This window comes from Mizuhopecten yessoensis, unplaced genomic scaffold (genome assembly GCF_002113885.1).
Source record: "Mizuhopecten yessoensis strain PY_sf001 unplaced genomic scaffold, ASM211388v2 scaffold4823, whole genome shotgun sequence".
In the NCBI taxonomy this organism is placed as follows: domain Eukaryota; kingdom Metazoa; phylum Mollusca; class Bivalvia; order Pectinida; family Pectinidae; genus Mizuhopecten; species Mizuhopecten yessoensis.
The window spans coordinates 977,958-991,282 of record NW_018405739.1 but is presented as its reverse complement, the minus strand read 5'-3'; the positions used below and the strand labels follow the sequence as shown (position 1 = coordinate 991,282).

Sequence of the window (13,325 nt, the reverse complement as noted above, 5' to 3'; positions counted from 1 at the left end):
TCTGGTGTCATCTCTATACCGAACTACAGTAGTGATCCTCCTCTGGTGTCATCTCTATACCGAACTACAGTAGTGATACTCCTCTGGTGTCATCTCTATACCGTACTACAGTAGTGATACTCCTCTGGTGTCATCTCTATACCGTGCTACAGTGACAGTAGTGTTACTCCTCTGGTGTCATGTGTATACCGTACTTCGGTAGTTATACTCCTCTGGTGTCATGTGTATACCGTACTACGGTAGTTATACTCTTCTGGTGTCAACTCTATACCTTACTACGATAGTTATACTCCTTTGGTGTCATGTGTATACCGTACTATGGTAGTTATACTCCTCTGGTGTCATGTGTATACCGTACTACGGTAGTTATACTCCTCTGGTGTCATGTGTTTACCGTACTACGGTAGTTATACTCCTCTGGTGTCATGTGTATACCGTACTACGGTAGTTATACTCCTCTAGTGTCATGTGTATACCGTACTACGGTAGTTATACTCCCCTGGTGTCATGTGTATACCGTACTACGGTAGTTATACAGGTTTTATTTTGTTTACACGGGGTTATATATAGAAAACTATCAGAGTTTGGCTTTCAGTCATCACACCTTTCAATTAACAGATATGTTGGAATTTGTGATTTAATAATGATTAAAACAGAACAGATTGTCAATTTGCCATCTTATATGTCTTGTTAGATTAGTAAATGTGTTTTACTACTACAGACAAAGTAATTACTTATAAATGATAACATTACGAAGTCAATGTTTGAATCATTAGTAACATACACGTGCATACGCACTTGCATTTCGTCGTTGCTGTCGCCGGGTTTCATGTTGACCTGCCTGAGCAGTGTACCCTGGTAACCAACCTTGTGGTTTATTATAGATTTTCCATATCGATAACAGTGATTATACGACATCAACCAAACTCCATGCTTTTTTCAATTTTCCTGAAATTAAAAAAAAATGTCTCGTATCCATCTGTTCAGGTAACGCCATTTTGTGTACTCGGAAATTTAGCCATGTATTATATTATGTAATACGTATCACGTTCAGCACAACGAAGCCATGAGCTCTTTTGTCCGATATCGTCCATTTTTATATTTAGCTTGCGTTATCAATGCTGATCTGACCTTGGTGCATTAGATACTGTCAATACTTCTCCAAGGTGATTGATGATGGTCCCAACTTTAATTACAATTAGCCCCGCTAGTGTAACCGTTAGATAAACGAATTGAATTATGAAATTATTGACTTTTCACAGATTATGCATTAGGGAAAGCAGACATGCAAACTCTTTTAGATAGGTGAGCGACCCACTACGCTGCCCCTGTATATATAGAAGCTATGTGTTAAATAGATCGCCCATACGTTTGGGTTAAAGATCTGGTGTCTAACAATCGACCCATTCAAACTGGTGAAATGGAAGCTCTACATGGAAGGTCGTGTGGTGTAGAGTATTTAGGATATAATACCTGGTTATCGATTGACACTCGCTCGATGGAATTTCAGCAACAAAGTTGTTGTCGGTTGACAATGTATCAATAAATCTCCTATTGAACCCCATAGTAGCATGCACTTAATTTGTAGGAATATAAAATGAAATCCCGCTGAAGCACATGGTGGGAAATTTTCCTCTTGACTTCCAGCAACCCTATGCCAATCTAGTGTATTTAGCGTGGGTCCAATAGGATGTGGTATTGAACGATAGACCGGTAGGACAATGCCGACTTTTATCAACGCATATTCCTTGTGTAACAATTGTATTTTACTTTTAGGTGAAGCTAATTTGTCAATGTTTGCAATAATAAATCGATGTAGCATTCCTTTCAGTATATCCTGTGGTTATAACTATTACTTAGGCTGGCCACTTTTAAACTGACTAAAGAAGTATCGAAAACAGTTATAACATGTAATAGTAATGAAATGAAACTTTGAAATTCTTTAAAACTTGAATGAATCAAAAAGATATCGCACATAATCTCATGCAAATTCGTTCTTTACATCGGAGCAGACGACATAAAACGTTTCAGTAGTGCCACAATCAGTGGGCTCCTAGACACTGTCAGAGCACATTGATAAATCGCCAGCCTTTAACCCGCTAGCGAGAAGCTTTTATCAACCCGTACCCAAAACACCATAGCTTCTCTTATCGTGGAGAATGCAGCCCCAAATATTTTCTTGAACGTTCGGGCTCTTGGATATCCCGAATCACTATATACCTGCTATCAAGCACACGAAGGGAACGAGCAGACGAGAAATGAAAAAAATATCTATGGCCTGTAAATATTATGGAATGACTGTCGTATGTTGCAACACGATCGCGAACAATAATGATTATTTTTTTCTGATATTGAATAAGGGTTAGTATTAAACTCGGTGGTGTAATGCCTTTTGTGTGTTGATCCGCTTTGTGGCAACTCCTCCTGGTATGTCGAACACTAAATAATATACATGCTTGCACATATACAATATTTTGTCAATACAGTCAATTGAATGCTATACGAAGCTGAATCTGCACTACATTATAACTCTAAGTTTTTACCTTCTCTAGAAAACCCAGTGATATTCATAGCCTACTTGTCAAACTTGTGCGAAAAATGATTTCAATAGACATTTCTTCTTGATTACAACTCGGCCAATATTGACGATTTGCGAGCACCGTGTGTACGTGTGACGCTGTTTAAACGTAGCCGAACACTGACAATGAGTGTTTGAGAATCTCGCCCAATACTGCTCTACACAGAATGAGTATTCTTGACAATAATTAAGTTTTCTTAAATGACACTTTTCAATCTAGTGCAAATAACTGGGAAGTGTCAATACACCGGTAACAGCTCACTGAATGCGTGGTTGGGTTCTGGGAGGGTTCGTCAGACCCCTGTAGCGACTACATCTACTCCACCATTCTCCAATTATTGTACTCACATATAATCCAGCGTTAGTGAAACACAATTATTAATAATATTTACAGTAGTTAGACTTTTTAAAAGTTGGTACAGTTTTTAAATATACGAATAATTTCCTGATCTACAGTGAATAAAATCTATAACATCTTTCTACTGTTTGTTTGATTGAGTTGTTTGACGTGACGTCCCCGGCCTGTACGATATAAACAAACTTGCAATGACATAAGAGGCAGATATTGTACACGTTTAATTTAGACCTACCATAATATGTCAGATTCCGAGTATGACACATTTAAATGTAGTAAGTATATATTTTTGGATAAAGCAGAACAAATTTATTCACAGCGACGTTATAATCTATTAATTATCAAAACAAACAAAAAAGACAAAAATAAAAATAAAGAAATGTGGCGCATTAATGTAATACACGAACATGCATGTATTTGAATATGTTAAGAGTGTTGGATTTAACAAGATGTCTGTGCCTATAGCACGTGCTCGTCTATCGTAGGGTCTAGTTAGAACTCTGACATGCCATGCTTTATCGGTATTTGCTTATTTGCAAACGACACCTACTTAAAAATCAATTAGTACAACATAAATAATGATGTTTTAACAAAAACTCTATTCAGTTACGTTCAGCATGTATATTGACAAAAATGATGTTAAACGATGGCGATATATCTCCGTAACCAGGTAAACGTGATGTAGCGTAGGAAATATGTTGACTTTTTATTAGAATAAATTAGTGTATTGCAGAGAAATATAGTGGGGGGAATATATAAATTTACTGATATATTCAAGCTGTTACACAAAAAATGTTAAGTACGACAAGCCAGAATTTTCGTGAGGCATACCAGAGCGATAATTGGCTATTAGAGGGATAGTACAATAGCATTACGAGGGGGATTTGTAATGGACAGGAAGAAGGTTGTTGATGTCTGACTGAACACGGCCAAGTGTGTTGTAGCGGTCGCCTGGGTTTTTATACTGGTATTTACACACTGCTAAAACCATCATTGTCATTGGCCTGCTGTGTAATAGATTGTTAGTTACAATTTTAATTTAATGAAATAAAACTGATGGCAGTTACAAATGAACTAACATCTGACATAATGTATCTAATTGCGTAGTTCTCTAAGTAACTATTATATAGACTGGTTAAGATAATAATATATAGAATTGTTAAGAATTAATAGTGCTTATGATATGAACTTCAGCGAATTTGTGTTTCTTCCTTTTCATACCTTGAATTTAAAGCAGTGAAAACTGGCGTACCTGTGTTATTATATTATTATATAGTACATACAGAAAACTGGCGTACCTGTGTTATTATATTATTATATAGTACATACAGAAAACTGGCGTACCTGTGTTATTATATTATTATATAGTACATACAGAAAACTGGCGTACCTGTGTTATTATATTATTATATAGTACATACAGAAAACTGGCGTACCTGTGTTATTATATTATTATATAGTACATACAGAAAACTGGTGTGCCTGTGTTATTATATTATTATATAGTACATACAGAAAACTGGTATGTACCTGTGCTATTATATTATTATAATGTACATACAGAGAACTGGTGTACCTGTGTTATTATATTATTATATAGTACATATAGAAAACAGGTGTACCTGTGCTATTATATTATTATATAGTACATATAGAAAACTGGTGTACCTGTGTTATTATATTATTATATAGTACATACAGAAAACTGATGTGTACCTGTGTTATTATATTAACATATAGTACATATAGAAAACTGGTATACCTGAGTTATTATTTAATTATATAGTACATACAAAAAACTGGTGTGTACCTGTGTTATTATATTATCATACAGTGCATACAGAAAACTGGTGTATCTGTGTTATTATATTATTATACTGTCGATAAAGAAAACTGGTGTACCTGTGTTATTATATTATTATATAGTACATATAGAAAACTGGTGTACCTGTGTTATTATATTAGCATATAGTGCATACAGAAAACTGGTGTACCTGTGTTATTATATTATTATACTGTCGATAAAGAAAACTGGTGTACCTGTGTTATTATATTATTATACTGTCGATAAAGAAAACTGATGTGTACCTGTGTTATTATATTATTATACTGCCGAGAAAGAAAACTGGTGTACCTGAGTTATTATATTATCATAAAGTACATACAGAAAACTGGTGTGTACCTGTGTTATGATATTATTATATTGTCGATAAAGAAAACTGGTGTACCTGAGTTATTATATTATCATATAGTACATACAGAAAACTGGTGTACCTGTGTTATTACACTATTATGTAGTACATACATAAAACTGGTGTGTACCTGTGTTATTATATTATTATACTGCCGAGAAAGAAAACTGGTGTACCTGAGTTATTATATTATCATATAGTACATACAGAGAACTGGTGTACCCGTGTTATTATATTATTATATAGTACATACAGAAAACTGGTGTACCTGAGTTATTATATTATCATATAGTACATACAGAGAACTGGTGTACCTGTGTTATTATATTATTATATAGTACATACAGAAAACTGGTGTACGTGAGTTATCATATTATTATATAGTACATACAGAGAACTGGTGTACCTGTGTTATTATATTATTATATAGTACATACAGAAAACTGGTGTACCTGTGTTTATTATATTCTTTTTTAGTCCATAGAGAAAACTGGTGTACCTGAGTTATTATATTATTATTTAGTACATAGAGAAAACTGACATGGCCATGTTATTTAGAACATAGAGAAAACTGACGTGGCCATGTTATTTAGTACATAGAGAAAACTGACGTTGCCATGTTATTTAGTACATCCAGAAAACTGAAGTGACCATGCTATTTAGTACATAGAGAAAACTGACGTGACCATGTTATTTAGTACATAGAGAAAACTGACGTGGCCATGTTATTTAGAACATATGGAAAACTGATGTGACAGTGTTATTATATTATAATAATACACGACGAAAACTTATGTGACAGTGTTATTATATATTTATATAATAAATACATAAAACTGAAGAGAAAAGTGTTGTTATATTATTATAAAGTAAATTTAAAAAAACTGATGTGACGATGTTATCATATTATCACAGTAAGATAGGTACAATAGTGTCACAAGATAACAACATTAATCTATTACGTCATTAACAAAATATTCAGTTTCTGTTATCAAAGTGTACGCTGAACTAAATAATTAGATACACTTGTTTATGACACGACGTTTTTGTGCTAAATGTATCAAATAAGATATTACTTATTCAGCAGAAAATTAGAAAATAAAAATAGTTACCATTACAAAATAGTCTTACTAAAAACCTGCATGTGTCTTGCTTAATCCACCTACTCAACGGCTCTGATTAATTTCAATGAATATTAATGATATAGAGTGGTGCTTTTGTATGCCGACACATTCCATGTACCTACCTGGATAACACAGCTGAATACCTGATATCGGATTACCTGATGTATATTTCCTGTCGTATATACGTTAAGAGAATATATTTATTTATGTAAATAAGAATATTAGTTAGATGATAATATTGCTGTATCACAAAACTATGAATATTTTATCATGGGTTGATTTTGAAGATTTTAGAATTGACATTGTATAACACTGTAGCACTAAAACAAGAATATTTTTGTCAGAGTAATATTTTTCCTAAGGCGATCACAACTGTGATCATACAAATGAGCACATATGAGCATGTCACATTCCACTCACAAACACAAGTACTAAGAATACCCCTGATAATACAACTGCCAATACAAAATACATAAATTCTCATTTTATCAATAACATGTACTTCCTTACTTCACCAATGTTAAGCGTTTGCCATGAATATCACCCATATAGGTCTCTTTAAATTGTCAATAGTTAATTTTCCACGCAGATTGTAGATTAAACAAAGGAACAATGAATATTGATTACCTCTTTTATACTTTATCGAATAAAATTTACCGACTGAGGTTAAAATCTAACCCTGGACAATAACATAGTTTTCACGTCGGCATATCCAACATCAGATTAAGAATGTTTTAATGAATTTTTTCATTAATAGCTGGTGATAGAGCTGTTTTTAACAGCCCGAGCACAACATAATGTCGGCAATGAAACGTATTTTCTACTTTTGATCAATTGATAGAAAGATTTGACACTTCGTCAATATCCCGATAGGAACTGGCACGTGCGTTTCGGATTCGCCCTGAATGAGATACGTACTCCCGAAATAGCAGTAAAGCACATGTCATCGCCAGACCAGCAGGCTCTCTCATTAGATTATGTACTTCGTTATTGCCACGACACATGAAAAAAAGCAGAAGTGTTTTAATAAAACCATTAAAACAGTATCGAATGGAACATTTGTATAGCGCTACAGTGGCTGGGAGTTAGACGTGTCTGTGTCAGAACTGCACTTGGACCTTCAATATCCAACACGTTGCCTTGGGAGAAGCGTGAAAAACACGTGCACAGCCCTGCACTCTGGATGGTGTTTAATAGGAACTCAAGAAAACCAAAATACTTTCGGTGGAAATATCGAAAACACTAACCAAAACAGATGGGAAAGCAGTATACTGTACTCAAACCGTGAATGAACTAGGCCTCCTGTCAATTACAGCGGGAGTCGGGTTAGGGTTTTCTCCCCCATCTTGGGGTGGTGAGGTATACCGATAGTAAAGTGGAGAAATGTATGTTTCCACGACCTGCCCAGATCGTTTTGCCAGAAATAATCCGAATTACATATTTATATGCCGCTGACCTTAAGCTCATTAATAACTGTCGTTTGGGACCAAGTAAATGTAACTTATACTACAGAATCCTGCAAAGGACGTATATACCACATAATAAATGTGTGCCCCAGTGTTCACAGGCCCAACTCGTGTGTATATAACCCACAATCATATTTACAATCTCTCGCAGGTGAAAAATGTGATCTCGAAATAAATATTATATAAAGAGAAAGAAATGAAATTTGGCACTTTCTATTAAATAAAAAGATTATGTAGTGTGTCACTGTACACCTGAATAGCCTGTCGCTGAGGGCCTGGATTATATATCTCCGGAGACCGGGACACTATCGCGCACATAAACAAGGGCCTTCCTCGCTCAGGTGAGACGCCTTGGACATGACATCCCACCACTGACACTTGGTGGAAATGTTCGGCAAGTGTTTAACAAAAGGCAAAAACTAGCCATTTATCATGTCTTAATTAATGACAGCAGAGATAACATATTTTACCTGAACATATTATTAAGCAAACCAACCCTAAACTGGCAACGACAATGCGAATTTTCTCTTATATTATCTGTTTTAATATTATGCATTAATCATAGGGGAGAAATCCCGTATGAGACTTCACTTGGTGCTAAGGATTTAGTCGTAAGTCTATGAGCAAAGGCACATGAGGTATGTCAGCTCATGAATACCTAAAACGGATCCTCATTCAGACGTCTGTTTACCACGTATTTCCAATTTTCATCGAAACAATTTATGACTTTATATGTCAATAAATATCAGGCATACAATACTTAACAACCTTCAAAATATCAATAAAGGAGTTGATCACAGTATAAAACTGCCAAGGTAAACCGATAGACGTAATACGAGTATGGACTGCATTGGAGTACCTCAAAAACGCCTTTCTGGAAGGACAAATATTACCCCAGGTAAAAAAATCCCTGGTATAAAAAATATAAGACAGGTATAAAGTTTTAACTGTTTGTTTTATATTTGTTCATAAATAACAAAAATAAAGAAATGGTGAACAATATTGACATCAATACATTGATGAACAAGAACAATGGTGAAACAAAATTCTGCATGAACTCGTGATTTTGTGCCTTATTAAAGCTACAGATGACAGAATCAAAATCGTGAACAGCCTTATACGTGTGACTAGCTGACATGTATAGGTAGTCAAAGATTTGGAGTAAAGAAATATGTAGTAGATTATATTGTCGAATCTGGGTGTGATTTAGTTTTGATAGGAGGAACATTTTGTTATATTTATCGATTTTTTTTGTTACCAGAGATAGTGAGCATGCACTATAGTATTGCCTGAAAGCTGATAACATACCCGTGCTGAATGCTTAACACTTTGATACCCCTGGCCCCTATATAGAAACAGGACCACTAGAAAAAATGTACATTAGGGCGTAATACAGTGTGGTGTGCGACTGTTTTGCCGCTAAGCTCGATAAACGGGTTTGTATTTTACTGCAGTCGAGAGAATAGATTCGGAAACTTTTGAGTTAGTGGTTAATGGAGTCTAGTCCACATATGTCAGCGCGAGTAACCAGGCTTTTACCGTGGAAAATAGCGGAGAAGAAAAACGGAAGCCTATGGAGGACTCTGCATGAAGCCTGACAGCCCTGGTCTGGTCTGCTTTACGCCGAGCCTCCATCTGCCAGCTAGTTACACGTAGGCCTGCCAGTATCACTATGTTTTGCACTCAGCTTTCCTGTGATGGTAAACCATTTTTTGCCTATGCTATATAAATGCATTAGAAAACAGAACATGTAAAACAACAAGTAAATCACCAGTTGAAATCTCTCTGAACACAATGGATGCCATGTTGAATAAACGAGTTCCAAGTTTATAAGTAAACTCGGCTGATTTTCTTATTGTTTTGGATAATTGTTTAATTTTGGAACTATTTTCTGTTTATCCTTTGAACTAAGTTAAACTCATAGCTGATATGAATAATTACCCTTTTCGAACTAATACTTTTTTGAGTATTTGGCCAACGTTCAATGAAGTGAAATCAGCAGAGGACGTATTTTGGCTCACTCTTTGCCCACAATCTTCATTCACAGTAATTTTAAAGCCCAGCCGTTTCATAATGGTTTATAACACAATTTTTGGATTTTATGCTTTTCTCGTCACACAACTGTTTCGCCGTCTGTTTTGATCCTCTTGGATTTCTCGACCCGAAGTGTCCGATTTTGTTGTTTAATTGGAATAAGTTGATATTGATGACTTTGAATATGATATTCAACATTTTTTTGTCTGTCACGTTGTTTTCTAAAACATTTAAAACACAATTTTCTAGCGAAGTTGCTCCAAGAATTCACAGTCTTTGTAGACCAAATCCACATTCCACTTGTAATACCCACAACAAGTGACATGAATATTTTTAACATAAAAATTTCAATCTTTGGTAAACTAGTTGAATCTTTACGATACCACGTGTCTCTATACACATATTCATAAAATAAACAGCCAACAACGCACGTGGCAGGGACTGTATATAACACGGAAAAAATTCCTATTCGGACCATAAGCACCTCTAATTTGTCTGTTTTCACACCATCACTCTTAATTTGTTCACGAATTCTGTACAGGGATACGAATCCAGCGACAAGGAACGAAACTCCAATGACGAGGTAGACTAGAAGGGGGACGATTGCGAACACCAGAAGCGTTTTTGTATTTTGGTTACCTACGTAACATATTTCAACCAGTTCGTCAGCATCAACGTCTCTCATGACCAAGATGACAATAGTTTTAACTGCAGGAACAGCCCAAGCAACCAGATGGAAGTAGCTGCTATGTAACTGAATGGCTTCGTGCCCCCATTTTAGTCCCGCAGCCAGGAACCAAGTCAGTGTCAAAATCACCCACCAAAGTGCACTCGCTGATCCAAAGTAATACAATAACAAGAACACAATGGCACAGTCTGTATTTTCCAGTCCTTCTTGAATCAATATTCGGATATTGCTTTGACCGTCCGTGTCACACGCTATAGACTCTCTACCCGCAATTAGTCTCACAACATAAGCTATACTGTAAATATTGAAGCACATTGACAGAAATATAATTGGCCGTTCAGGATACCGAAATCTCTGAGAATCAATGAGAAATGTCAGCACAGTAAATAGCGTTGATATAAAACATAATCCTGTCCAGATGGACATCCAAATGTCGGTGAACTTTTTGTCCTCTGCTGTAAAGGCGTCGTTGGTTCCACATTTCATGGCACACCTCTCTGTTCTATTAATGAAGATGTATTTATTTGAGTTACGATACTCATTACATTTTTTCTTCTCTGGCCTTGGTATTACCCTGTGTGGGATAGACGGAGGAGGTTTAAGTGTAGGTTCTTCTGTCTCCTCACCTGGACCATCCATGCACATGTGATTTTGATCATTTTTGGGAGGAAATTTCGAACAGTTCAATGCTACAGGCCAAGGATAGCCGAATTCTATGAGGACAGGTTGACACCTTTCCTTGACATTTTCACAGAGTGGTCGACATGGTCCTATAGGTACCCGAACCTTTTCTGTACACATTGGGACATACACGGAACAGAGGAAAAACTTAAGTCTTGAAGAACACCCGTATTGAATAAGAGGAGTAAAAGTTTGCAGCTGAAGTTGGGCATCCAGTTGAATCTCGTGACCGACAAAATTTGGCATGCCTGTCACATTGTACCCAAGTCCTTTACACATTTCTATTTGAATGGGATCACATTGCCGTACGATTTCACTTCTCACTGTCAACATCCCATTCGGCACCATCAGGAACAACAAAGTCCCAAGGAACACCTCAACAATGCTACCGCTGCCCATTTTCACAGTCAGGGTGAATTGTAAACTGTTTCATAAAAAAAGTTTCAGAGTCAGCAACGTAGTTAAATTGTTAAGCATAAAGGGTTAACTTTACACCAACACCAAACATTAAAATCCCATAACAGTTGGTAAGGTGCCCTCCTCCTTTTCATGTGTTACTACTACTTTCACATGGTGTTGGCTTCACGACATCCGTACACATATACACACGTCTATGATAATGCTCCGAGTGAACAATGACACTCATCAGTACTGTACGTCCACTCCAAAGCCAACACATGAACTGAGGTTTTACTCCGACCGTGGTAGTATTAGTAATCCATGGTCTGCCAGTGTAGTGTGTAACACAGAGAACAGTGCATGCCAGCGCTTAGGCCCCGCTGGTGTTTGGTTTCACACGCACTAAGTCCAATCAAATGGTCTGTTATTCTCGGTGACTCCTCCCCGCTCTGATGAGTATGCCCAACATAAACTATCAATCACTCCCTAACGCTGTCAATCATTGCCTGTGTCCAGTTATCAATGGAATCCCGTGCGATAGAAGTGTACCACTGCTGATTTGGAGGCAGGCTGCTTATACTTTCTTTTCACTCGAGTTATTCACAGTGAATGGCCTATTCTCTCCTATTGTTATGGTTTCCAGTTTCAATATGACTGTGAACGATTTAGATAATCAGGCATGCCGAAGTCGAGCCCTCACATACGCAGCATTTACGGGATCAAATAAGAAAAGCACATACGGATGGATGACTATCGTACACAACACACACAATGATCCGACAGCCTAGGCAGAAAATACAAAGTTATTGTTTTGTTACACAGATTGTCAGCGTGCGCTTGCCTCATCTGTTCGAGGTAGTTTATAAGTTGAATGTCATCCTCTTTCCTCTCTCTCCCTGCTTACCTTCTTTATAGACGAATAAGTAAATCCAAGTTTGTTGGGCTGCGCCGACAATCCTAAATGTCCCTTTAAATTCCCATGTTACGCTAGCGAGGTCAAGCCTTTAGCCCGCCTAGCTCAGCGACCGAGCCGGGATTTATGCCGAAACCTCCACTTATCAGGATAAATAAAACACAGATTCATATGACACTTTCTGCATATATTCTTCATACATCAAGTCTACCTGTATAATAAAGTTTGTTTTAACAGGGACTCAGTTTTAGACTTGGCTCCTGTTTGTTATTCTTATGCACTGTTGTTCACCCAGACTGCTTTGGCTGCCATTATGTGGTCCTTCATATTACGATTGTATCATTGCATAGTAAGTGGCGATCAGGTAGCGTTCTAACGATCATCTAGAACTGAGATTATAAAGGTGAATTCCATGATCCCACCAACTTCTCCAAACTCAGCAGGAACATCAGTGACAAGACGCAGAAACACTTCAGCGAAACAGATAACCCAAGTGTGCCAGGAAGATAACAGCAGACGATTTGTAAACTCCAGCGCCATCTATCAAATCCGATAACACTATGATAGGTTTTTCACTGTCCCAATATATAACACACAAGAAGGAATGAAGTGAACTTGTGAGCATGATGTATTTCAAACAATCAAATGTCACAGCAGAGTAACATCTGTTACCATATAAAACACAGTAAAAATCATTACAACTAACAAATACGATAATTTATTGGTTAGCGTGTGTGAAAATCACGGTCAATAATATTGTCAAATACAACAAGTCAGTACGGGTTATCGCCCTTGGTGCTTTTGGAAACGTGCGATGGTCATCAATACGAATGATTCAAGGCATTACTATGTCTTGCAAGATCGATTAGAGAAAAATACAATAAATATAACCGTC

The 13,325-nt window shown here is 36.6% G+C and overlaps 1 protein-coding gene across 1 annotated transcript; it reads right to left on the bottom strand.

Annotated features, from left to right (window-relative positions):
* Positions 1-8,651: 8,651 nt before the first annotated feature.
* On the bottom strand, positions 8,652-12,989 carry LOC110449828 (frizzled-4-like). The gene has a single exon (XM_021496944.1). The coding sequence runs from the start codon at positions 11,515-11,517 to the stop codon at positions 9,829-9,831; it is 1,689 nt and encodes a 562-aa protein (XP_021352619.1). The 5' UTR covers positions 11,518-12,989; the 3' UTR covers positions 8,652-9,828.
* Between the last annotated feature and the right edge of the window lie 336 nt (positions 12,990-13,325).

What these genes read in the sequence shown, in the direction of transcription:
- LOC110449828 (XM_021496944.1), bottom strand. Translation starts at nt 11,517, where the DNA reads ATGGGCAGCGGTAGCATTGTTGAGGTGTTCCTTGGGACTTTGTTGTTC.